The sequence below is a fragment of the Gobio gobio genome (genome assembly GCF_949357685.1).
Source record: "Gobio gobio genome assembly, chromosome: 9".
Classification (NCBI taxonomy): domain Eukaryota; kingdom Metazoa; phylum Chordata; class Actinopteri; order Cypriniformes; family Gobionidae; genus Gobio; species Gobio gobio.
Window position 1 is genome coordinate 14024340 of NC_137115.1, and position 27792 is coordinate 14052131.

Consider the following 27792-nt stretch of genomic DNA (forward strand, 5'->3'; position numbering starts at 1 on the left):
CAGCCACACACATGCTGGTTGGCATGGACACACGACAACCAAATGGAAAAGAAAAATTCTAAAGGATTCTGCTCTCTTCAAGTCCATAAAATCAGGTAAGGAAAAGAAAATAACAAAGAAAGAGAAAGGGAGAGAAACAGAGAGAGAGAGAGAGAGAGAGAGAGAGAGAGAGAGAGAGAGAGAGAGAGAGAGAGAGAGAGAGAGAGAGAGAGAGAGAGAGAGAGAGACACTGGGTGTTTGCAGACTGATGAATGTGAGTGTCAGACAGGTGGATAGATACGTGCTTTGTGTGCCTGTAAAGGTCCGTTCACATGTGCATGATGCAGACATGTTTTTGTGATCAATTGCACACACATGAAAGATGCAGCGTTCAGGTGCATGTGCAATGACTTCACTGCATTTCACATAATATGTTTAAATTGCTAACAGGCTTGTGAATCTTCAATAACAGTTCGGACTGTATTTGTGTGTAATAAAGTGCATGCATGCCTATGTCTGCTTGCAGGTCTTCTCTGTGGCTTTGCTGCTCCTGATGGAATCATGGTAACAGCATACAGCACTGCCAGAGCTCTCCTGCTAGTCTGCTGTGCTGTCCTCTGCTCCACTATAGGTGAGTGTCTCTGACCTTGGCTCAATGCCCCATAACATCTGTGCCTGGGTGAAATCTCACGAAACCTGTCATGCCCATAATTCAACACAAAATTTAAAGAAAGAAACAATAATTTATATAACTATAGATAATTTCTATATTTTGTAACGAAAACGAATCTTTAGGACAATTAAGGAAAAAAAACTTTATTTATAATAAATAAAGTGTTACAAGTGTGTTGATGCAGGCTGAACTTGGAATACTACTGTACTAATCTTATTAGTAAAGCTAGGGTAGGTCATTTTGAAGAGGCTAGCAATAGCAAGCTAGATTTGAAAGCATTAGATCCCACCGTCCCTTCAGAATGCTCTCCTAAGCCATGGCTCCTTTAAAACACATGAACGCATACAGCCAGAGCCGCAGAGTCTGCAAAGCGTCACAAGAGACCTCATGTCTCAAAACACATAACATTGCAATAATAATGAACAGAAAAAAACTTAAAGAGCTATGACTTCCCACATGGAAAGAACCTATATGAGGATATATGCGCATATATGAAACCTATATGCAGTTTATATGCACATATATGCTGCATATGTACAGCATATATGCACATATATGATAATATATATGCTGCATATATGCATATATATGCCACATATAGGCAAAATGGAGGTGCATATATGTGCATATAGGTCTCCTGTATTGCTTCTTTATATCCACATATAAGCCCTATACATAAAAGATATGTCTCCTATAGCTCATGGCAGGATCTGGTCATTTTGTAGCTCATATCTCACTTTGGCAACTGTCATACATGATGCCTAGCTCATATTTTCTATTATCAAGGCAAGAACTAAGAACTAACTAAAAAAATTATGCAAGAACTTATGTATGTGCTAACACGTGAAATTGGTCAAGCCTTTTTTCCTATTTCACTTCCAGATTCACATTACAGCTCATACGCATCCACACATTCACCGTTACATCCACCAAATACAATGCAAAATGCAATGTTTTGCAATGTATTGTCTTAAAGCAGTTTCTAGATGAATATGGCTGAAAGGTCATTACAGTCTAAGGGCCCTATCTTGCACCCAGCGCAATTGACTTTGTACACCGACGCATGTGTCATTCCTATTTTGCACCCGTGCAAAGCGCGCTTTTCCCTCCACAGAAGCACGTCGCTAAACTAGTGAATGCACTTGCGCTCCCTGGGCGGTTCAGCGCAAAAAAGGAGGCGTGTTCCGGCGCAAACAATCCCTGGTGCTATTTTGCTGTTCCATTAAACAATTGCGCCACTGACCAGAAAAAACCTAGTCTAAAGTCAGTGGCGCGTTGCGCGTTGTTCATTATGCTATTTTAAGGGCGCATGCTTGACCATAATGTATAGCGTGCACAACGCGCATACACTTTGCTCATGTAATCTACACAGATGCAACAGTTATTTTTGCAAATCATAAATTGTTACACTAAAAAAATATTAACACATGAGATGACGGAAATCATTGTGGTGTGCCACGAAGATGTGAAAAAATAGGCATAAATCTAGCTTACAAATGATTCAGGCTAATTGTAATAATTAAGGATAAGACCTGTTTGCCCAATAGTGGCAAGACATATATGTATATAAGGACATCTGACAAATTGGTTTGTCCGTCAAGAACCAGGAAAAAAAATCGACTGAAAAACTGAAAAAACTGAAAGACTGAAAAAAAAAAGACTGTGAAATCACCTTTACCATAATGTACAACATTACAACTTCACTTCTCTGTCTTTCACTGCTCTTACAAGAACATCAGTCTCCTCGGCTGTGAACCGCTCCTGGCGTGCGCCTGGTAAATACGCCATAATAATAGCAATCCATAATGGAACTTGCGCACCTGCTTTTAAAGGGAATGTTGGATGACGCTCGGATTGGTTTATTCACGTTACGCCCAAACCACACCTATCAATAATGAAGCTACTTCAGACCAACCCATTTTAGATTTGCGCCGGGCGCAAGAGCCATTTATCCCGCCGGGAAAATAGCAACAGCGCCGAGACCCGCCCACAAAGTTACTTGCGGTTCGCGCTTTGACACTTGCGTTTCAGATCGTTAAAATAGGGCCCTAAATGTAGTAAAAAAAAAAAAAAGGTACATAGAACATACATTCAAGTAATCATCATTATCATCATCTCACATCTATCTGAGCATTTCACTGTGGTCAATGAATTTGAAGACAGGTTTTGGTAACACACATATAGGTGAACATATAGGTGCATATATATGTGCATATATGCACACATATATGTGCATATATGTTCCTATATAGGTATTTGTATGCACATATATATGTACACATATATGTGCACATATGTGCATATATGTACATATAATATAGAAAAACGGACAATTTTATATATGTCACATATATTAAAAACCTATATCAAAACTTATATGTTTATATAGGTTATTTCCATGTGGGTGACTGCTGTAAATTAACTTTGGTGTTGTGAGTGGAGGTATACAAATTCATATGTTAACAGCAGGTAAGTCATCTATTATTGCATTTGGACTGAATGCAATGATTGGACGAAATTTTTTTGGTCCTGAGACTTCCACAGAAAATGTGTTCATTTTTAAATATTTAGACCACTTCTATTATTTATTGCTATTAGGGTGTAAAGAAGGCTTCAACCACTATAACAAAAAGTGTTTATGAAAAACGTCTCGGTTACGTATGGTAACCCTCGTTCCCTGAAGGAGGGAACGGAGACGTACGTCGGACGTACCGACGAATTGGGATCACTTCTGGGAGCCCCTATCAGCTTCGAGCTATCTAGAACCGGCCAATGAACAATTGGCGTGCGAGATTTGCATCTCGCGCTCCGCCCCGCGCCGCGGGTATAAACAGGAAGCGAGAGCGAAGGCACGCTGTTTTTCACTGAGGAGCCACACGTAGTGGCTCGACCTGCAGTGATGGTACAGCAACTGTGGCGACGGGACGTACGTCTCCGTTCCCTCCTTCAGGGAACGAGGGTTACCATACGTAACCGAGACGTTCCCATTCAGTCGGTCACGTTCGACGTACGTCGGACGTACCGACAAATTGGGATCCCCTATGGAAAACGCCATAGTTACTACCACTTCCAGCGCCCAGCGATGAGCCCCACGGACCCCGATCTGATGCGGGCGGGTAGGTTCACGCAGGGAGAGTCAAAACTGCTGTTCCGCAAGACCCATTCAGCTGACTGTATTGGATAACGCTGGGAAAGCGTGCCTGTGAAGGCAGCTGCGGAAGCCACATCATGCCCAGAGGGAGTTAACATGTGGAGAATACACGTATGGGCTGGCCGTGGGCAGCACAACATACGGAAGTCCCAGGGGTGGCCCCGGCCAATTCGTGGAGGGGGAACAACACGTACCTGGGACGGCAGAGGAACTCTGCCGAGGGAAAGACACGGGCTCGCCGTAGGGAGCCGTACCGTGGAAGAATACACATATGGGACCGCCGTGGGGGTCACTACATACGGAACCCAGCCTAACACAAGTTCCACCAATGCATACGAGTGTTAGACCTGGCGTCGAACGCTCCGCCACGTCCGACTGCCGCGGGTTGCGGAGGACTCAACAGGGTTCGCCGTTCCGGGGAACTCGACTGGAGCAGAATAAGCGCACGCATCCGTCTACCATAGGGGAGGGAATGGCGCAGCAAGCCGACACTAGAACGGGTACTTCGGTGTTACTGACTATGGGAAGTGAGCACACAGGAAGACACAGGCTCTACACGGAGGCTATAGAATCTAGCGAACGTGTTAGGTGTCGCCCAGCCCGCAGCTCTACAAATATCTGTCAGCGAGGCGCCACGAGCCAGCGCCCAGGAAGAGGCAACACCCCTAGTGGAGTGGGCTCTTAACCCAAGCGGGCAGGGCACGTCTTGGGACTGATAAGCCAAGACGATGGCATCCACTATCCAGTGGGCCATCCTCTGCTTGGAGACAGCCTTTCCCTTCTGCTGTCCTCCGTAACAGACGAAGAGCTGCTCTGAGGTCCTGAAGCTTTGCGTTCTGTCCACGTAAGTCCGGAGAGCACGGACGGGACAGAGAAAAGCTAGGGCTGGGTCTGCATCCTCCGAAGGCAGCGCTTGCAGGCTCACCACTTGGTCCCGGAAGGGAGTAGTGGGAACCTTGGGCACATATCCAGGCCGGGGTCTCATGATCACATGAGAGTTACCGGGCCCGAATTCCAGGCACGATTCGTCGACCGAAAATGCCTGCAGGTCCCCTACCCTCTTGATGGAGGCCAACGCAGTCAGGAGTATTGTCTTTAACGACAGAACTTTCAACTCAGCTGACTGCAGAGGCTCAAAAGGTTCTCTCTGTAGTGCAGTTAGAACCAGAGTTAAGTCCCAAGAGGGTATGGAGGGAGGACGAGGTGGATTTAATCTCCTTGCTCCCCTAAGGAACCTGACGATCAGATCGTGCTTACCTAGAGATTTTGCATCTACGAGCTCATGATTAGCGGCGACATAGACTTTGAGGGTGGAGGGAGACAGCCTTCGCTCCAACCCATCCTGTAGAAAGGTAAGCACAGATGCGACCGAATATCTTCGGGGGTCTTCTCGGCGAGAAGAGCACCAGTCAACGAACAGGTTCCACTTCAACGCATAGAGGCGCCTCGTAGAGGGGGCTCTAGCGGAAGTGATGGTGTCAACTACCGCTTGCGGTAGGTCACCTAGAACCTCCGCGTCCCGTCCAGGGACCAAACATGGAGTTTCCAGAGGTCCGGACGCGGGTGCCATAGGGTGCCCCGTCTCTGAGTCAGGAGGTCCTGTCTCAGAGGAATGGGCCAGGGAGGTGCTGTCGCAAGGAGCACTAGTTCCGGGAACCAAGTCTGGTTGGGCCAATACGGAGCGACCAACAGGACCTGCTCCTCGTCCTCCCTGACTTTGCACAGAGTCTGCGCAAGAAGGCTCACTGGGGGAAACGCATACTTGCGTTCTTCCCGGGGCCAGCTGTGGGCCAGGGCATCCGACCCGAGGGTCCCCTCGGTCAAGGAATAGAACCACTGACAGTGGGTCGTCTCTGGGGAGGCAAACAGGTCTACCTGTGCGGCCCCGAAACGACTCCAGATTAGCTGGACCGCCTGGGGATGGAGTCGCCATTCTCCCGGAAGTACCTGCTGATGTGACAGCTCGTCGGCCGCACGATTGAGCAGGCCCGGAATGTGAACGGCACGAAGCGACCTCAGATGCTTCTGACTCCATAAGAGGAGATGGCGGGCGAGTTGCGACATGCGACAGGAGCGTAGACCACCCTGTTTGTTGATGTACGCTACGGCCGCAGTGTTGTCCGTCCGGACCAGAACGTGCTTGCCTCTGAGCGGCACTTTGAAGCGGCTGAGTGCAAGACGAACTCGAGGCAATTGATATGCCATTGCAGTTGAGGCCCCGTCCACAGACCCGAAACTGCAAGCCCGTTGTACGTGGCACCCCAACCCGTGGATGAGGCATCCGTGGAGACAACGGAGTGCCTGGACACTTGTTCTAGGGGAACTCCCGCCCGGAGAAACAGAGGGTCCGACCACGGGCCGAAGGTTTGGCGGCACCTCGGAGTCACTTGGACGTGGAGGGAACCGCTGTGCCACGCCCATCTCGGGACTCGATCGTGTAGCCAGCGTTGAAGCGGTCTCATATGAAGCAATCCGAGCGGCGTTACTGCGGCTGCGGATGCCATATGCCCCAGGAGCCTCTGAAAATGTTTCAGTGGAACCGCTGTCCTGCCTTTGAACGAATTCAGGCAGTTCAACACCGACTGGACGCGCTCCTCGGTGAGGCGCGCAGTCATGGCGACCGAGTCTATCTCCATACCGAGAAAAGAGATCCTCTGCGTGGGGCAGAGTTTGCTCTTCTCCCAGTTGACCCGAAGTCCCAACTGGCTGACGTGACTGAGCACCTTGTCCCTGTGTTCGCACAACTGCTCTCGCGACTGGGCAAGAATCAGCCAGTCGTCGAGGTAGTTGAGGATGCGAACGCCATGCTCTCTCATGGGAGCAATGGCCGCCTCCGCAACCTTCGTAAAGACGCGGGGCGACAGGGACAGGCCGAAGGGTAAGACGCGGTACTGATATGCCCGTCCCTCGAACACGAAGCGCAGAAAGGGCCGGTGTCGAGGGAGGATCGAGACATGAAAGTACGCGTCCTTCAGGTCGATCGCTGCAAACCAATCTCGGGGACGGATGCACCTGAAGAGGCGCTTCTGCGTTAACATCGTGAACGGCAGCCTGTGAAGGGACCGGTTCAGGAATCGCAGGTCCAAGATCGGTCGTAACCCGCCGCCTTTCTTGGGTACAATGAAGTACGGGCTGTAGAACCCGGACCTCATATCGGCTTGAGGGACCGGCTCTATCGCGTCCTTCGCCAGTAGGACAGCGATCTCCGCCCTGAGCACGGGGGCGTTCGCCTCCACTACAGTCGTGAAGTGAACGCCCCTGAACTTGGGGGGACGCCGGGCGAACTGAATCGCATAGCCGAGTCTGATGGTACGGATGAGCCACCGAGACGGGCTGGGAAGCGCTAGCCAGGCTCCCAGACTCCGAGCAAGGGGGACCATCGGCACCACAGACGTACCCGCAGCGGGGCAGCGAGGCGGAACGCAGGGATCTGGCTCGGACGGCATGGGAGCGGCCCGTAGCGGGATCTGAGTGTGCTGTGCAACACTTACCTGCATCCGCGGAGGGGACGTGCGAGTGTGGGGAGGCCGCTTGTGTGCGTCTTGACAGCCGGCGTCCCCTGCTGGTGAAGGGAGAGGTACTTGAGGGTGGCGAGGCATGGGAGCGTCGACCACCGCCAAGCGAGCTCTCTTGGCACCCAGAGATATTGGAAACTGCTCTTTTATTGATGTTTTGGGTGCCGCTGGCACTGGGACCAGCGGCGGAACAGACAAACAAAAGATTTTCCCCCGGCCCTCCTCCGGGGGAAGGAGTGGTGCTGCAGCCATCTCCCTCAGAGCAGTTTCCTCCATCTCTGGGCGGCCCGTCTCAGGGTCGCTTGCGACGACGCTTGCCACCTGGCTTGGCAGCGGCCTGAGCGGGCTGGACATCCTTCCCACGGCCGGCCCCACGCCGTCGGCTGGTGGAAGGCTGCTGCGGTGCCTTGGCGGGGGTGGAGGCAGCGGCGGGTGGACGTCCTCGGCGACGAGTAGTCGGAGGCACTGCCGCCGGCGGCGGGGTGGAGGCAGCAGCGGGCCGCCGGGGCAGGATGTGCTTGATCGCCTCCGTCTGCTTCTGGGCGGCCGAGAACTGTTGGGCGAAGCTCTCGACCGCGTCGCCGAATAACCCAGCTGACGAGATGGGGGAGTCCAGGAACCGATATTTATCGGTCTCCCTCATGTCAGCCAGGTTCAGCCAGAGATGACGCTCCTGGACCACAAGCGTGGACATCGCCTGACCGATGGCACGGGCGGTGACTTTCGTCGCCCGGAGGGCGAGGTCCGTCGCCGTCCGGAGCTCCCGGAGGAGCTCTGGGTCAGGCCTACCCTCGTGCATGTCAAGGAGTGCTTGGGCCTGGTGGACCTGTGTTTTTGTAGGAGCGATCTGAGCGCATGAAGTTGAAAAAAAATCAACTCTGAGCCTAAAAATGTCCAATGTCATTCACGTTTTTTTTTTCCATTGTCCAATCGAATTAACGGAGAGGCGGGCCTTCCGTTGCCCGCCTCTCCGTTAATTCGGAGAGGCGAACAGCGCACTGCTCTTTTCTAAATTAAAAAACGTCAACTAAAAAAAGGCTAGGTTTTCAAACCGGAAAAACACATTCTGTCTGATCAGGGCCCTAGTGTTGAGTGGATCGTGATTACATCCACGGTCAGGTGGACCAAATAATAAAATATAACATAGTAATTAATTGCGGGTGGATGAGAGATAAATAATTAATGTGTTGATTTTATTAAAGACGGAGCTCTCATTTCAATGTAAAAACGCAACGAATGTGCATCACTCTTTCACTTTCTTTAGGTACTAATTTGCAGAATTTACCAAATGAAAAACTAAAAGAAGGAAAGTCAAGTAACATGTGGGAGCGTTTTAGTGAAGTAGTTTAACAGGACAAAGTTACATTTATTTCGGACTACCAAAATCTGAAGAGAGCCTGCCTGAAGGGCTACCAGCGATTTTGAAATGCTTAGCTTTAAAAGGCTAGTTCACCCAAAAATGAAAATTGTCATCATTTACTCACCCTCGTTGGTTTCCTGAAACTGTATGACTAAAAACATTAACAAACATGGATTTTTTTGATAAATTTAAGTGAAGTATTTTAAGAAATATATATTTTTTGTTCATACAATGGAAATCAGTTGTCACCAAAACGGTTACAACTTTAATTTCTATTATAAATATTACGCTATTATACTATAAATATACTATTTGACAATATAAAGCGTTGCCATGGATGACCTCTGAATGGCGTGATTGGCCAGAATTGATTATTCCAGAGTAATTTGTAATATTATATAATATTTCCCTGCCTCTGCTTTTGATATCTCGTTTTAGCCCTGCTTCTGGTCAGATAGCATGCTTTTCTCATTTCTGACAGATGGGGATTTAAGTTAATCGTTGAACATTTCATTTAGTTAATTCAGTTTTTCTGCCTTTTTTTACTGTTCATTTCATACAAATTACACTGTATACATTGTCTAAATATCTACATAAAAATTTCAATCATGACATTCTCATTTAAATATCCCTTTGTATATCTCTTAATATAATATAATACTATAAAATATATAATGTCATTAATAAGATCACACTCCAACTGCCTCCTTCTCTGTGTTAGTCAGTGAGGAGTGAGAGACTTTTATGTTTATAGAATAAAAATATAAGGTGCCACAAAACTGTACAGTATGTGGCATGTTTAATACGAAGTCACAAAAGCCACACATAATCCAAGAACAAAACAAAAAACTTTTATATTTAGTTGATTTAAAAATATTATGTTATGCAGCACAAATAAACTGATGACAGCTGAGAATAAGTGAGGTTATGTGAGGATTGAAGGCCAATCCATTACAAACCATGCACACACTGTGCACCTCAGAGATATAGGCAGCACTTTTGGGTTCAAATCACACATTTTACAGCATGGCTTTTGAGGAAATAGATTTTCTCTGCTTTTCCCTTGGGCTCATAGCTTTAGTACACTGTAAAACGTGAAAATATAGGAAGGTATCTTAAAATTACTTTTGTTTGTGTAAACGTCATGTTGATTTAGTCATTGAATTATATCATTTAGTCACAACTTCATTGTAGAACTGACCTCCTAAAGTCTTGCTTGTAGTACATATGGGATACACAATTAATTGTGCATTGGTATTCCATTTGTCACGGTCATTCTTTGCATTTTAATTAGTAATGGTCAATCCAGTTCATTAATGTGTTGCTTTTTTCATCTAAAATCACTTTATTCTAAGATAAAATAGTACAACTGTGTTCTTTGAAGATATACAGAACCAGAGTTTAGTGCAGAAATCAGATTATGCCTGCAGCTATTCAGTGTTTTAATAAGTCATGGTCCACATGTTCACCCACACTGATTATCAATTTATGAGATAGTACAGGTCCGCTGTAACAGTGTGACCTGAGGATTAATGCTTTTTCTAATTAGTCTTATATTGATCAAGGGAGACCAGAACCACAGATATTGATCAATGGCAAAACAAGCTGAAACTGGAATACCATCTGCGGTTGACTGTGAAATGACCAGTTAAAGAACATCAAGATTTAGAAGGACAGAAACTGAGCTTTGGGGCAGAGATCTAAAATTGCAAAATCCAATCAATATTTAAATATGGTGCTGAATAATCAGCATATAAATAAATCCATAAATATATGCTATTTGGGTCTTACCACACTTTTTTAAGATAAATGCAGCACCAATGACTAGCAACCACATTTTAGACAGAAATGAGAAAAATGACGCTTTCAGTGTTTTTATGGCTTCTGGGTCTAATCATTCCCTTGAGTCTCAGTGAGGCTAGAATAGTTGATTCTGTCTTATATTACATCCATCTTTAGACATCCAAAAAACTGAGCTCCAGCTCTACCAAATATTATATATGGTTAAGATTTTTAAACAGGCTGGTGAGTGTAATATACACAGATCGGGCATAACGTATTGTGTTGGTCCCCCTTTTGCTGCCAAAACAGCCCTGACCCATCGAGGCATGGACTCAGCTAGACCCCTGAAGGTGTGCTGTGGTATCTGGCACCAAGATGTTAGCAACAGATCCTTTAAGTCCTGTAAGTTGCAAGGTGGGGTCTCCATGGATCGGACTTGTTTGTTCAGCACATCCCACAGATGATCGATTGGATTGAGATCTGGGGAATTTGGAGGCCAAGTCAACACCCCAAACTCGTTGTTGTGGTCCTCAAACCATTCCTGAACCATTTTTGCTTTGTGGCAGGGTGCATTATTATCCTGCTGAAAGAGGCCACAACCACCGGGGAATACAGTTTCCATGAAAGGGTGTATATGGTCTGCAACAATGCTTAGGTAGGTGCATCCGCTGGCTTGCCTTCTTCCCATAGTTCATCCTGGTGTCACGTGTTCCCCAGTTAAGTGAGGCACATGCACCCTGCCTTCCATGTGATGTAAAAGAAAACATGATTCATTAGACCAGGCCACCTTCTTCCATTACTCTGTTGTCCAGTTCAGATGTTCACGTGCCCACTGTTGGCATTTTCGGTGGTGGACAGGGGTCAGCATGGGCACACTGACTGGTCTGTGGCTATGCAGCCCCATACGCAACAAACTGTGATCTTTCTATCAGAACCAGCATTAACTTCTTGAGCAATTTGAGCAACAGTAGCTTGTCTGTTTGACCGGACCACGCAGTCAGCCTTCACTCCCCACGTGCATCAATGTGCCTTGGCCGCCCATGACCCTGTCGCCGGTTCACCACTGTTCCTTCCTTGGACCACTTTTGATAGATACTGACCACAGCAGACTGGAAACACCCCACAAGAGCTGCAGTTTTGGAGATGCCCTGACCCAGTTGTCTAGCCATCACAATTTGGCCCTTGACACGCTTGCCCATTGCCGTGATGAAGAGATAATCATTGTCATTCACTTCACCTGTCAGTGATCATAATGTTATGCCTGATCGGTCCAGGTTCTAGTCATAATGTACAGTATATGGTGTTGTTAGTTTAGCAACATGCTAATGGCAAGCCTGTGCTTCAAATTTGCACATGAAGGGTATTTGTATGATGCACAGAATTACTGCATATGTAAAACATTTTAAATCAGTCCCTTGTGAGCTTCCATTTTAGAATGCTTCCTTCGGATACAGCTTCCCATGTAAAGCAGTAGACAGCTCACTAGGCTTTGGAACAGAGCTTTGTTTGACATTCCACTTTGAAAAATATCCCTCTCTCCAGTGATGGTAACACAACCCAGATCATCTAAACCAGTTTCACATTCAGAGATTCATAACTCATCTGCCCCCACAGAAAAGAGCATGTGTTTAGCAAATCATGTTTCCCTTAGTGACATGAGAGGCAAATCTGATCACACAGGATATTGGCATGATAGCAGCAGCTGCTGGAGATCCAATAACAATGCCACATGAGCTTCATTAGAGTTCATCAAGTACACACTGTACATTAAAACAGAAGTCTTTTTTAAGGCAGCTTTGAAAGACTCGAGCTCTGATATTCACTGATATTCCATAATAAGTATCCATAGTAAGAATTCATTCTATCGGTCTGAATTTGTAGATGACTCTAAAAGGTGCAGGTGCATGCTTGTTACGAAGCCTATATGTCTTGGGTGAGATGTTCATTGAGAGATCAATATGTTCATTGACAAAGTGTCAACCAAATTTTCACACCTTCTATAAGCCTGTGTGGCCCTTGAATCTGGGACTGTTGCCATCTAATTTCTGTTCTTTATCGCCCCAGTCCCTCCTGATGAAATGAAAGAGAGATTAACGTGAAGTTGTTGATTTCTTTAAGGGCCTCCTGTGCTGTCTTCCTATGCCAAGACAGAAGACAAGCTGTTTAAACATCTCTTCAACAACTACCAGAAATGGGTGAGACCAGTGAAGGATCTAAATGGAACAGTGCAGGTCAAATTTGGCCTGGCAATCTCCCAGCTGGTGGATGTGGTGAGAATTAGTCATTCTGAAATAGCATTCTCCTCATTCAGGCAAGATCTTACCTTACAATAAAGATTGCATTTTAAATTATATACATTAGGCAATTCGCTATCATTAAACTAGTTCAGGAATTTATTTATTGTTAACTTTTATGTTCTGTTTGGGGTCAGTAGGTATATACGTTTTTGGCTCATCCATAATATCTGACATGTACAGCATTAGAGTATCTGGGACCAAAACATAAAGAACATAAAAAAGTTAATAGAATAACAGATATAATGTCAGATTTTTTTGTTGGTTAGGATGAGAAGAACCAGCTGATGACAACCAATGTTTGGATAAAACAGGTAAAACAGGACTCAATAACACAATAAGGTTATCTGATTAATATGAAATATATTTGTTCTTTATTTTGCCTTCATATTGTCTGTATTTTGATAATAGATTTGATTTCCAATGTGTTCTTTTCTGGTGGTATTTGGTAATGAGTGCACACCCTTCCAATCTACCCACATTGCTTTCTTTACGGTTTTATTTATGTGGTGAACAGCGTTGCAGATAAATCCATGTCTCTCTGCATTCAGGAGTGGACAGACATGAAGCTCCGATGGAATCCGGATCATTACCTGGGCATCACTTCCATCAGAGTTCCCTCAGACTCCATCTGGAGACCCGACATTGTGCTCTATGACAAGTATGTGTATGAGTCTGAAAAGAAACCAGAGAGAGACTGATTTGTCTAACATCAATATAGGCACATTTCAGATTCAAAGGAAATTTTACCCTTTTCCTACAGCTTGTAAATTCATAATTAAAGAAAGTATTCGCACAAAATCAAGAGTAGAAAAAAATAACAATATTCACATTAGGGAAGAGCACGCTCAGCATTCCCCATGCTCACAGTTTTACAGTTTCATTTACACAAGTGGGAAAGGAAAGACTGCACCCTGGTTGTACACATTTACACAAAAGAGAATTCACTAATTCATACCCGTACACATTCTGTTATTAGAAATCACAATTCTTTATCACAATTCTGTTCTATACACTCTAAAAAAAAAGGTTCTATATGGCACCAAAAATGGTTCTTCGTCGTAATCATAGAGGAACCACTTTTGGTGCTATATAGCACCATATCTTAGCATGTTCTGTATATGGTAGCGGTGCTGTATAGCACCTTAGTCAAAGAACCGGTGAAGAACCGCTGAAGAACCACTGAAGCACCAAAATTGGTGCTATATAGCACTTGAAAGGTTACCCTATGATTACGAGCCAAGAACCATTTTTGGTGCCAAATAGAACCTTTTTTTTTAGAGTGTAGGTCAATATTAATGTTTCCAACTTCTTGCCATGTTTGTAAAAGTACACAAACCTTCACTTGTGAAACATTTTTTTACTCTCAATTTACTTCATTTAAATTTGGACTCTGTATCTCATGACTGAATGATTCTCCCCTGCAGTGCAGATGGTAATTTTGAGGCCACAGTGACAAAAGCAGTGGTGAGATATGATGGCACTATCTCTTGGACCCCTCCTGCCAACTATAAATCTGCCTGCACCATCGATGTGACTTTTTTCCCCTTTGACCTTCAGAACTGCTCCATGAAGTTTGGCTCCTGGACCTACGATGGTTCACAGGTATGTTTTTTTAACTATTATTAGAGGCATTAATACTAGTGTTTGCTTGTAGAAAGGAACAGTTATGGAGGAGATATTTATGCAACAACTGCATAGTTTTCTTTTTTTAAGGTGGACATTCTCCTTGAGGATGTACATGTGGACAAACGTGACTATTTTGACAACGGTGAATGGGAGATTGTGACAGCCACTGGTAGCCGGGGTTTGAGAAGCGACGGGACATTTTTCTATCCATCCATCACCTACTCCTTTATTATCCGACGTCTTCCTCTTTTCTACACACTTTTCCTCATCATTCCTTGCATTGGATTGTCTTTCCTGACCGTGCTGGTGTTTTATCTCCCATCTAATGGAGGAGAGAAAATCTCCCTCTGCACATCTGTCCTCGTCTCCCTTACTGTCTTCCTTCTGGTGATAGAAGAGATCATCCCTTCCTCCTCAAAGGTAGTACTCTTTTTAAGAATTCAAAGCTATATTAAATGACTTCTATATTTAAATGAGGTGTGCCACACACAGCACTTTCTGAATTATTTCACATTATTGTCTGCAATATAAGAGTAAATTACATTACTTGTCAGCTATTGGTTGTCTGTGTGATAAAGTTTCACCACAAATATAAGTTAATTCCTGTAGGCATTGAAGTTGTTTTCTGTATTTAATTTGAGGGCCCTTTTGTCATAACACTCAGGATATATTAAATAGTATATTTGATAGTATATCTATATGATCTTATAATCCATATTTTCAGTTGTTAAGTTTTGAATGAAATGGGGTGTATTGGAGAGTGACAGGGGAACCACAGGACATTTGTGAAAGAAATTAAAAGATTGAAACATTTTTTTGGGGCTGGGATAGTTCACCCCAAAAGTGACAATTTTCTCTTAATTTACTCACCCTTGTGTTGTTCCAAACCATTAAGACTTTGGTTAGTCTTTAAAAACATTTTTAATATAAACCTTATATATCACTCCATTGAAAGTTCTACAATGAAGTTGTGACTAAATTATATAATTCAATGATTAAATCAACATGACGGTTACACAAACAAAAGTAATTTTAAGATACCTTCCTATATTTTCACGTTTTACAGTGTACTAAAGCTATGAGCCAAAGGGAAAAGCAGAGAAAATCTATTTCCTCAAAAGCCATGCTGTACAATGTGTGATTTGAACCCAAAAGTGCTGCCTATAACATCTCTGAGGTGCACAGTGTGTGCATGGTTTGTAATGGATTGGCTTTCAATCCTCAAATAACCTCACTTATTCTCAGCTGTCATCAGTTTATTTGTGCTGCATGACATAATATTTTGAAATCAACTAAATATAAAAGTTTTTTGTTTTGTTCTTGGATTATGTGTGGCTTTTGTGACTTCGCATTAAACGTCTCGGTTACGTATGTAACCCTCGTTCCCTGAAGGAGGGAACGGAGACGCCACGTCGGAGTACCGACGAATAGGAATCTCGCTCGCGAGAGCCAATCTACTTCGAGTGTAACTAAACGAGCCAATGCACATTGGCATGCAATGATTGCATCAGGTGCTCATGCCACGCCGTGCGGGTATAAATGAGACACAGGTGATTGCATCAAATCAGCCTTTTGCTGAGGAGCCGAGTAGGTAGACAGGCACCCCAGCAGGGTACAGAGGACATGGCGACGGGACGTGGCGTCTCCGTTCCCTCCTTCAGGGAACGAGGGTTACATACGTAAACGAGACGTTCCCATTCAGTCGGTCACTCTCAACGCCACGTCGGAGTACCGACGAATAGGAATCCCTACCAAAGCTATCCCTCTGCCCCCTTCCAGTGCCCTGTGTGAGCCACCTGAGCTCTCTTACCTGATGAGACGGGGCTCACACCGGGAAGTCCATCACTGCCGTTCCGCAAGACCCGCTCAGTGATTTATTGGATAACACTGGGAAGCGTGCCCTAGTGAAGGGGACGCTGCGGAGCCCACATCGTACCCCGAAGGAGTTATGTGGAGAACAATGCTGAGCCGTAGCCCGCAACGGAGAGAGGGAAGGCTCTCCCAAGGGAAAGACACGGGCTTCCCGTAGGAGCGACCGTGGAAAGATATATGGGATCCCCGTAGGGTCACTCATATAACCCGAGCCCAATACCGGTTCTCAAGGATTCAGCGGCAAGGGGCCTGATGCCAGACGTTCCGCCACGTCCGGCACCGAGGGCGGTGGAGGACTCACAGAGTTTGCGTCTGGAGAATATAAGTGCCGTAGCACAGCAAGCCGACAAGAGACGGGGCCTCTCAGTGCTTCTACCCGTTTGAGGTGAGAACACAGGAGGAGACCGGCTCTACACGTAGGCTATAGAATCTAGCGAACATGTTGGGTGTCGCCCAGCCCGCAGCTCTACAGATGTCTGACAGCGAGGCGCCACATGCCAGCGCCCAGGAGGATACAACACTTCTAGTAGAGTGTGCTCGCACCCTGAGCGGAAAGGGCACACCTTGTGCTTGGTAAGCCAAGGTGATGGCATCCACTATCCAGTGGGCCATCCTCTGCTTGGAGACAGCCTTTCCCTTCTGCTGGCCTCCGTGACAGACAAAGAGCTGATCTGAGGTTATGAAGCTTTGAGTTCTATCCACATAAACCCGCAGAGCGCGGACGGGACAGAGCAAAGCTAGGGCTGGGTCTGCCTCCTCCGGGGGCAGCACTTGCAGGTTCACCACCTGGTCCCTGAAGGGAGTGGTAGGAACCTTGGGCACATAGCCAGGCCGGGGTCTCAACACCACGTGGGTATCCCCCGGCCCGAACTCTAGGCACGATTCGTCGACCGAAAATGCCTGCAGGTCCCCTACCCTCTTGATGGAGGCCAATGCAGCCAACAGCAAAGTTTTCATAGACAGAATCTTTAGCTCTGCTGACTGCAAAGGCTCAAATGGGGCATTCTTGAAGTGCTCTGAGCACCAGAGCAAGATCCCAAGAGGGTATGGAGGGAGGGCGAGGAGGATTTTACCGTCTTGCCCCCCCTAAGGAACCTGACGACCGGGTCGTGCTTCCCAACCGTCTTACCTTCTACATGGTCGTGATAGGCAGATATTGCAGCAACATAAACCTTGAGGGTGGAGGGCGACAGCCTACGCTCCAACCCCTGTTGCAGGAAGGAAAGCACAGACGCGATCGAACATCTTCAGGGGTCTTCTCGGCGAGAAGAACACCACTCGACGAACAGGTCCCACTTCAAGGCGTAAGCCTGTCTTGTAGACGGTGCTCGTGCCGAAGTGATGGTGTTAACTACTGTTATGTATTTACCGTTGGTAATGGTATTATCCTGCAGTTATTATTTTATGCTCTAGATGGCGCTGTGTAACCTGTCAATATATACCTTGAAGACAAAAACAGTAAAGGAAGTCAGTTCTAAGCCACTCGGTTTTCATTGTGTTATTGCTATCTACAGCCCCGCGAATATAATGATATCCGCGTAAATACAACACAATTGGCGACGAGGTGTGGAAATATTGACTTTAACCGTGTAACTGAGAAGATTGACGCTAACGAGTGGATTTTGCTGACAAAGATGAAGAGTGTACGGTGTTGCAGAGGACACTAGAGACAACCGAACAGTGGGCCAATCCAGGATGGCGACTATCGGGCATATTGATGCCTTTGACGAGGCCATCGAGCAGTGGACAACATATATTGAACGGTTTGACCACTTCACAAAGGCAAATGATATCAACGAGGAAAAACTAGTACCAGTGCTGTTAAGTGTAATGGGCACTAAAACGTACGGCCTTCTACGTAACTTGATTGCGCCTGCTAAACCAGGAGAAAGAACATATCAGGAGATTGTAACGACGTTAAGTGAACATTATTCACCGAAGCCTCTCATAATAGCGGAACGATTCCGTTTCCACAAACGCAATCAACAGGAAGGGGAGACAGTTGCACAATACGTAGCAGTATTAAAACAACTCTCTGAACATTGTGACTTCGGTACACATTTGCAAGATGCCTTACGAGATAGATTTGTTTGTGGATTAAACAACGAGGCGATACAAAAGCGACTTCTCACAGAGGCTGCGCTTACTTTTCCCAAAGCGGTAGAGATAGCCGTTGCCACAGAAACCGTCGCCCGCGAAGCACAGCAGCTCAGCAGTTCCCTCAAAGTTAATGCAATGCATGTTTCCTCGCCCAAACAGCGAAGCAATTGTAAAAGATGTGGAAAAACGAACCACACTGAAGAGGATTGCTGGTACAAGGATCAAGCCTGCCATTCATGTGGAAAGAAAGGCCATATCGGACGAGTGTGTAGAAATAAAAGGAACTTTGAGAGAGAAAGGAAGCACGGGAGTCATATGAAGCCAAGTAATCGACGTAGTAAAGTTGATAAGAGACGCGTGCATCATTTGGACACGGGAGGAAAACAAAGTGATGAGTCCAGTACAGACACAGAGAAGGAAATGTCACTTTATATGGTAACTAGAAGTGAACAACTGGCACATATTTGTATAACTCCAGAGATTGAAGGGAAAATTATTGAAATGGAATTGGATACAGGTGCTGCAGTGTCGTTGATTTCAAAAGGAAAATATGACAGTAACTTGCAGCATATTCCACTGCAGCCGACTGACATAGTCTTAAAAACATACACCGGTGAAGCACTGGCGCCAGTTGGGGTTATCAGGGTAGCGGTGAAGTTGAACAATCAGTTGGCACGATTGCCTCTGTATGTTGTTAACAGCGATGCACCACCGTTATTTGGTCGAGAATGGCTGAGAGCTATAAAACTAAATTGGCAAGACATAAAAACAGTCAAGCAGGGAGTCAAAGAGACGATGGAGACTGTGTTAAAACGACACGCCCAAGTTTTTGGAAAAGAACTAGGCATCATGAAAGGAATTGAGGCACAAATTACACTCAAGCCTGACCATACTCCAAAATTCTACCAGCCACGGGTAGTACCTTATGCTATTCGACCAAAAGTAGAGGCTGAATTGACACGTTTAACAGAAATGGGAGTAATTTCGCCAATACAGTACAGTGAGTGGGCCACACCTGTGGTACCAGTTATAAAAAAAGATGGCTCAGTGAGACTGTGTGGTGATTTTAAAGTGACACTCAACCCAGCCATTTGTGTGGATCACTACCCAATTCCACGCATAGAAGATCTTTTTGCATCCCTGGCTGGTGGTCAATTATTCAGTAAGCTGGACTTGTCCAGCGCTTACTTGCAGATGCCAGTGGCACATGAGTCGAGAAAATTACTCACCATATCCACTCAAAAAGGGCTCTTCTGTTATAACCGCTTACCCTTCGGGATTGCCCCAGCTCCTGCATTATTTCAGAAAGCAATGGATCAAATCCTCTTGGGAATTCCAAACACTCACTGCTATCTCGATGACATATTGATAACAGGACGAGATAATGTGGAACATCTCAAGACATTAGACCAAGTACTCACTAGACTGGAGAAATATGGTCTGAAATTGCAGCGTGAAAAATGCGAATTTTTCAAACAAACACTGGAATACCTGGGTCACTACATTGATGCAGCTGGATTACACAAATCGCCACAAAAGATTAAAGCCATAATGGAAGCACCTGAACCGACCAATGTAAGTCAGTTACGCTCTTTTCTTGGGATGGTCAACTATTATGGCCGTTTCATTCCAAATCTGGCATCTGTCTTGAACCCTCTCAATGCTCTTTTCTGTAAAGAAAAGAAATGGTGCTGGTGTGTGGCCTGTAAAAAATCATTTCAGAAAGTGAAGGATCTCCTTACCTCACCAGCTGTACTCACACATTATGATCCAGACTTACCCATTCGTCTCGCCTGTGATGCTTCCCCATATGGGGTGGGGGCGGTGATATCGCATGTGTGCCCCGATGGAGAGGAAAAGCCGATTGCTTTCGCGTCCAGGACACTCAGTAAAGCGGAACAAAATTATGCTCAGATCGAGCGTGAGGCCCTGAGTATAATTTTTGGAATTCGTAAATTCCATCAGTACTTATACGAAAGAAGGTTTACTCTCTTTACTGATCATCAACCTCTAACAGCTATTCTCAGTCCCAACAAGAGTATTCCATCCATGGCAGCAGCCAGAATGCAACGATGGGCTCTGATATTAGCCGCCCATGACTATGTCCTTGAGTATAAGAAAGCAGCCTTACATGCCAACGCAGATGGACTGTCACGGCTGCCATGACTCCTACTGAGAAAATGGACACGGTGGATGTGTTCTATGCTGCCCAGGTAGCAGCCCTGCCTGTCAGTAGTGCTGCAATTAGACGTGACACCTTAAAGGATTCCATTTTGTCACCTGTGTTGGAGATGGTTTCTACTGGACGATTTCCAAAATCTAAAGAGATACCTCAAGACCTGCTACCCTTTGTGACACGTCGACACGAGCTCACAGTTGTTCAAGGATGTTTAATGTGGGGGAGTCGCGTCATTGTACCAACCAAGCTCCGCTACCGGGTGTTAGCTGATTTGCATTTGGGCCATCCTGGGGTGGTAAGGATGAAACATCTGGCCCGTAGCTATGTCTGGTGGCCGGGAATTGATGGACAGATCGAGTCTCAGTCCAAATCATGCCAGTCTTGTCAGCGTATCCAAAATGCCCCCTGTCCTGCACCACTTCACCCATGGATTTGGCCAGCTCATCCTTGGGAAAGAATACATGTGGATTTTGCTGGTCCCTTTGAAGGCCATATGTACTTCATTGCAGTTGACGCGCACTCCAAATGGCCGGAAGTGTTCATTATGGACAGTACTACCACCAGCAAAACCATCCAGGTCTTACGAGGACTTTTCAGTCATTATGGCGTCCCTAATGTCATTGTCAGTGACAACGGCCCGCAGTTTTGTGCTGAGGAGTTTTCATTTTTCCTGAAGGCAAATGGGGTGCAACATATTCGCTCTGCTCTGTATCACCCCTCTAGTAATGGGCAAGCTGAACGTTTTGTTCAAACATTCAAGCACGCACTAAAAGCTTCGAAAGGGTCAACTCCAATCCAACAGAGACTTGATGGATTTCTGTTAACATACAGAAACACTCCGCATGCTACCACCAAGGAGTCACCTGCGATGCTATTCCTAAATCGCAAGCTAAGAACCCGGCTGGATCTTCTAAAACCTAGTCTCGCAAAGACTGTGAGTCAGTCCCAGGATGCTCAGCGGTTACGACGCCAAAAACACTCAAAGTTAAGAGAATTTCATGCTGGAGAGTCCGTTCTTGCTCGTGACTACAGAAAAGGAGGAAATTGGATACCGGGAGTGGTGATGTCCAAAACGGGACCTGTCTCTTACAGCGTCAACGTGGGTTCTTCTGGAATCTGGAAACGTCATGTGGATCAATTACTGAAACAAGGGACTGAATCCTCTGAAACCCAGATGCAACCAGACATTCCTGCTGCCTCTGATAATGTCCAGGCACATCCGTTTCAGGAGAACATTGGGGAAAAGATGGACAATCTTGTGGCGGCGACGATTGACGAACCAGGGTCAGGCAACACTGACAAATCACCCCCGGGGACTGTACAAACGAGAGAGACTATTAAGCGTTATCCTACCCGTCTCACGAGACCACCTGACCGTTATCAAGCATTCTAAAATATATAAGTTTAGAGATTCATGCCGAGTAAGACGTGTTCGCTAGCAGTGGTTAAAGTTGAATTCAAGAAAATAAATATTCCACTGTTGTGTTTAACAACCTTTGATTTCAGTTGGGAGGAAATGTTATGTATTTACCGTTGGTAATGGTATTATCCTGCAGTTATTATTTTATGCTCTAGATGGCGCTGTGTAACCTGTCAATATATACCTTGAGGACAAAACAGTAAAGGAAGTCAGTTCTAAGCCACTCGGTTTTCATTGTGTTATTGCTATCTACAGCCCAGTGAATATAATGATATCCGCGTAAATACAACAACTACCTCTTGGGGTAAGTCACCTTGAACCTCCGCGTCCCGTCCAGGGGCCAGACATGAAGCTTCCACAGGTCTGAACGCGGGTGCCAAAGGGTGCCCCGTCTCTGAGTCAGAAGGTCCTTCCTCAGAGGAATCGGCCAAGGAGGGGCTGTCGCGAGGAGCATAAGTTCTGGGAACCAGGTCCGGTTGGGCCAGTAAAGCGCCACCAGCAGGACCTGCTCCTCATCCTCCCTGACCCTGCACAGTGTCTGTGCAAGTAGGCTCACTGGGGAAAACGCATTTGCGCATCCGTGCCGAGTGTATCCTCGGTCAGCGAATAGAACCACTGGCAGTGGAACGTTTCTGGGGAGGCAAACAGGTCGACCTGTGCCATTCCGAACGGTCTCCAAATCAGCTGAACCACCTGGGGGGTGGAGTCGCCACTCGCCTAGGAGCGCAGCTCGTGAAAGCTCGTCGGCCACACGGTTGTGCACACCAGGGACATGAATGGCCCGAAGCGACCTCAGACACATCTGACTCCAGAGGAGATGGCGGGCGAGTTGCGACATGCGACGGGAGCACAGACCACCTTGTCGGTTGATATACGCAACGGTCGCAGTGTTGTCCGTGCGGACCAGTACATCTTTGCCCCGTAACCGCGCTTTGAGGCGGCCCAGAGCAAGATGCACCGCTAGCAACTCGAGGCAATTGATATGCCAATGCAGGTGCGGGCCCGTCCAAACCCCTGACACTGCATGCCCATTGTACGTGGCTCCCCAGCCCATGGCAGAGGCATCCGTGAAAACCACAGCGTGCCTGGACACCTGTTCCGGGGGCACTCCGGCCCGAAGGAACGAGGGGTCTGACCATGGACTGAAAGACTGGCGGCAGGCCGGTGTGATGCTCACCCGGAGAGTGCCGCGTTGCCACGCCCATCTCGGGACTCGGCCGAGTAGCCAATGCTGAAGCGGTCTCATATGAAGCAGGCCGAGCGGTGTTACTGCCGCAGCGGCTGCCATATGCCCCAGGAGCCTCTGAAATTGTTTCAGTGGAACCGCCATCCTACCTTGAAACGTGTTCAGGCAGTTCAGCATCGACTGGACACGCTCCTCTGGGAGGCACGCTGTCCGTTCGACCGAATCCACACCGAGAAAAGAGATCCTCTGCACGGGGGCGAGTTTGCTCTTTTCCCAGTTGACCCGAAGACCCAACTGGCTGAGGTGTCTGAGCACCAGGTCCCTGTGTTCGCACAACTGATCCCTGGCTTGACTGTGCTAGAATGAGCCAGTCGTCGAGATAGTTGAGGATGCGAACGCCCTGTTCTCTCAGGGGCACAAGGGCCCCCTCCGTGACTTTCGTGAAGACACGGGGGGACAGGGACAGCCCGAAGGGCAGGACTCTGTACTGATATGCTCGACCCTCGAACGCAAAGCGCAGAAACAGCCTGTGTCGAGAAAGAATCGAGACATGAAAGTACGCGTCCTTCAGGTCGATCGCTGCAAACCAATCTTGGGGACGGATGCATTCGAAAATGCATTTCTGCGTGAGCATCTTGAACGGTAGCTTGTGGAGGCTCCGATTCAGGACTCGCAGGTCCAAGATTGGTCGTAACTCACCGGTTTTCTTGGGTACAATGAAGTACGGGCTGTAGAAGCCGGTCTTCATATCGGCTGGAGGGACCGGCTCTATCGCGTCCTTCGCCAGTAGGACAGCGATCTCCGCACGCAGGGTATGGGCATCTGCGGCATTCACCGAGGTGAAGCGGACGCCCTTGAACCTGGGGGGGGGGGGGGGCGCCGGGCGAACTGAATCGCATAGCCGAGCCTGATGGTCCGAATGAGCCAGCGAGACGGACTGGGGAGCTCTAGCCAGGCTCGCAGAGTCCGTGCAAGCGGGACAATAGGGACCACCGGCGTACCCACCGTGGGGCAGCGAGGTGGAATGCAGGTACCAGGCTGGGGCGGCTGTCTCGTGGAGGCGGCCCGCAGCGCGGTTGTGAGTGTGCGGTGCACACTTACCTGATTCCACGAGAGGGCAGAGGGTACGTGAGAAGGCTAGGTTGCGTCCTCGAACCGTCCACTACTGTCCACTGGCGAAGGAGGAGGATGAGTGTGGTCCGGTGTTTGACCGTCCACAGCTCTCCGAACCCCCTTGGGACCCAGAGATGGGAAGAACTGCTCTTTTTTTTTTTTTTTTTTGAGAATTTGGGTACCACTGGTTGTGACACCAGCGGCAGAACGGATTTTGACTCAAGATTTTCTACCCGGCCCTCCTCCGGGGAAGAGCAACCCCGCCCATCTCCCGGTCACCCGTCTCAGGTGATGTTTCACCGACCGCTTAAACAGCAGCAGAGACAGGTAGCGTCATCCCCTGCAGGACACAGTAGAGCAGGCTGTGCCAAGTGTGTTTTTTTTTTGTTTTTTTTTGCAGGGGACGACGCCTTTGGCGATGAGCAAACTGAGGGGCGGCCCACGAGGCACTCTGATGGTACGTCGGGGGAGGCTCTTGATTGCCTCAGCCTGCTACCGACTGCGAAGAACTGCTGGGCCCAGTTCTCAACAGTGTCGCCCAAGGCCACCTTGTGAGATGGGAGCATCGAGAAAGCGTACTTTGACGACCACTCACATCTCAGCAAGGCAAGCCAGGAGGTTTTTCTGGACCACTGAGGTGGACATCGTCTGGCCGAGGGCTTGCGCCATGACTTTGATCACGGCTAGTCAACATGCACAGCTCAACCTCAACTCAGAACTACCCTGTGCAGGCAGGGGTGGTCTGCGCACAGCCACCCCACCGTTGAGGGTAGTGAGAGAGGAAAAACTTATGCAGTTTTGGCCCTTCTGGCTTTCCATATCCAAAGAAGTGCCACACTTCCAAGTTTTCCCGGGAAGCATGGCTGTTAACTCTGAATCCGATTCAGCGAAGCACACACCATTACAGTGGGCTCAGCATCATCCTCATTCCCAGAGCACAACAGCCCTCTCTCCGATGCAGCGATTGACATCTGATCCTCAATGAAATGAAATGCTAGGTTCCCCCATAAGAACCCCCATAAGACTGAATGAAATGCTAGGTTCCCCCATAAGAAGGACCAGCAATTCCACCCAGAGCTGCACAGCTTGCAGTGCGCTAGAGGGGGAGGGGCCCTAGGGGGTTGGTTCCCCGAAGGAGAAGCCCTCCTCTCCTCAGGTCACCCCAGCTATTTCACTGAAATAGACCTCTCCTGTTGCCAGGGAGGGCGCTACAACGAGAAATAGGCAAGGGGACAGCGCACCTAGAGCGCAGAGCGAGCGCTGGGTTGCCGTGACAACCCGCGCTACAGCCTAGCACTCAACGGCACACGGCACGCAGAGAAACGAGAGGTCCGTTCGGGTTTCCCCGACGGCAACTCTCGCTGATCTCCGCGGTCTCCCAGAGTGTCGAGCAGACCCGCGGCTGTGCTTTTACACACGAGCGGCGGCTGGCCAACAACAAAGGGGACTCAAGCTTCCCGGAGAAAGATGAGTCGCGACCGGCGTGCTGACGTGGTCATGTTCTCATTAGAAAACATGACCACCCACGAACACAGTCTCAGCATGCGCCCAGACATGTGAAACAGTGTTCGTGGCTGTCAGTGAGGACAGGAAACAACCGCATCCAGAAACACACAGATAGAATGTCATCTTTAAAAAGACGCAAGCTCTATCTGTGTAGCTCTTTTAGGGAAACTGCTCTCCGCGGTGCTGAAGCACACAGGGGAATAGTCGCGGCGACACAGACAGGGAAAAAGTGCAGCCTGACGTGCGCGCTCTCTCTCTCATAGAAGGCGATCTCTTACCAGCCGTGAAAACGACTTTTCAGCGCTCTTAATAGCGCACCGAACCAGCTTTGAGAACAGCCTTTTGTTTTTGCTCAAAATAGAAAAAAAAAAAGAGAGAAATCAACCCCGCTGCAGTGCCGTCACTCCAACACCAAACGAGGAGAGGTCCACCGAAGAGCTTGACTCGTTATAATGTTAACACACGCTTTGTAGAGAGTGATTTTAGGACAAACCATTCACCACTCGGCTCCGAAGCAAAAGGTTGATTTGATGCAATCACCTGTGTCTCATTTATACCCGCACGGCGTGGCATGAGCACCTGGTGCAATCATTGCATGCCAATGTGCATTGGCTCGTTTAGTTACACTCGAAGTAGATTGGCTCTCGCGAGCGAGATTCCTATTCGTCGGTACTCCGACGTGGCGTCGAGAGTGACCGACTGAATGGGAACATGCCACATACTGTACAGTTTTGTGGCACCTTATATTTTTATTCTATAAACATAAAAGTCTCTCACCCCTCACTGACTAACACAGAGAAGGAGGCAGTTGGAGTGTGATCTTATTAATGACATTATATATTTTATAGTATTATATTATATTAAGGTGCAATTTGTTCAAACAACCAAAGGGTATATTTGAGATATACAAAGGGATATTTAAATTAAAATGTCATGATTGAAATTTTTATGTAGATATTTAGACAATGAATACAGTGTAATTTGTATGAAATAAACAGTGATTTGAAGGTGACGACATTTAAGTTTGAGTAATATGAATTAACTGTGTACTTACTATAGGGTAAGGGCTACAATTAGGTTTGTTGTAGGGTTATGCACATTTAATTATGCATAATTTATAGTTATTACTATAGTAACTACGTGTAACGTATAACAAGGACACTGTAAAAGGGTTTAATTCTTTCATTCTCATTTTCAAATAGCTCTGCAATTGTCGAATGACTTATGTTTTCTGCAATATTGTTTTCTGTCCCAGGTGATTCCTCTCATTGGAGAATATTTGGTCTTCACTATGATCTTTGTGACGCTTTCCATTGTCATCACCGTCTTTGCCATTAACATCCATCATCGCTCCTCATCTACTCATCACAGCATGGCGCCCTGGGTCCGCCGGATCTTTCTGCACCACCTGCCTAAACTGCTGTGCATGCGCAGCCATGTGGACCGCTACGCAACCACTGCAGGGAGGCAGAGAGCAGACAGGACTGGAAGAGGAGGGCTGGGCTATGAGAAGAGTTTGGGCCAGGATACCGCTCTGCTCAATGCAGAACACAGTCTACAGGCAGCCTTAGAATCTATACGCTACATCACGCTTCATGTGGTGAAGGAGAATGAAGTTAGAGAGGTAAGATTGTTATTGTCTCACTTTAGCATCGCAGGCATGATGTGATTATTCTGAGTTTTGAGTTCTGGTGAATTCTAATGTGATGCCTCTTTTTAGGTTGTTCAGGACTGGAAGTTTGTGGCCCAGGTATTGGACCGGGTTTTCCTGTGGGCATTTCTCTTAGTATCAGTGCTTGGCTCTGCTCTCCTTTTTATCCCTGTCATCTATAAATGGGCCAATATCATTGTTCCCAGCTATGCTGGAAGTACCACCTAAAACGTATAAGATGAGAAAATATTTTGCTTGGATAAAGTTTTTGCATTATTGTTACATTTATTATTACATCTATGCAACTCGAGCACTGTCATTTATGCTGTAACATGCTGCATCACATTTTGTTGTATGCTGATTTCATTACAATAAAATTTAC

At 47.0% G+C, this 27792-nt stretch overlaps 1 protein-coding gene across 1 annotated transcript; it reads left to right on the top strand.

Annotated features, from left to right (window-relative positions):
- The first annotated feature begins 11 nt into the window (after positions 1 to 11).
- Positions 12 to 27792, top strand: chrna5 (cholinergic receptor, nicotinic, alpha 5). Its single transcript, XM_079825085.1, has 9 exons — positions 12 to 95; positions 506 to 610; positions 12579 to 12730; positions 13024 to 13068; positions 13306 to 13415; positions 14182 to 14359; positions 14471 to 14803; positions 27015 to 27383; positions 27480 to 27792. The coding sequence occupies exons 2-9, from the start codon at positions 541 to 543 to the stop codon at positions 27636 to 27638; spliced, it is 1416 nt and encodes a 471-aa protein (XP_079681211.1). The 5' UTR covers positions 12 to 95; positions 506 to 540; the 3' UTR covers positions 27639 to 27792.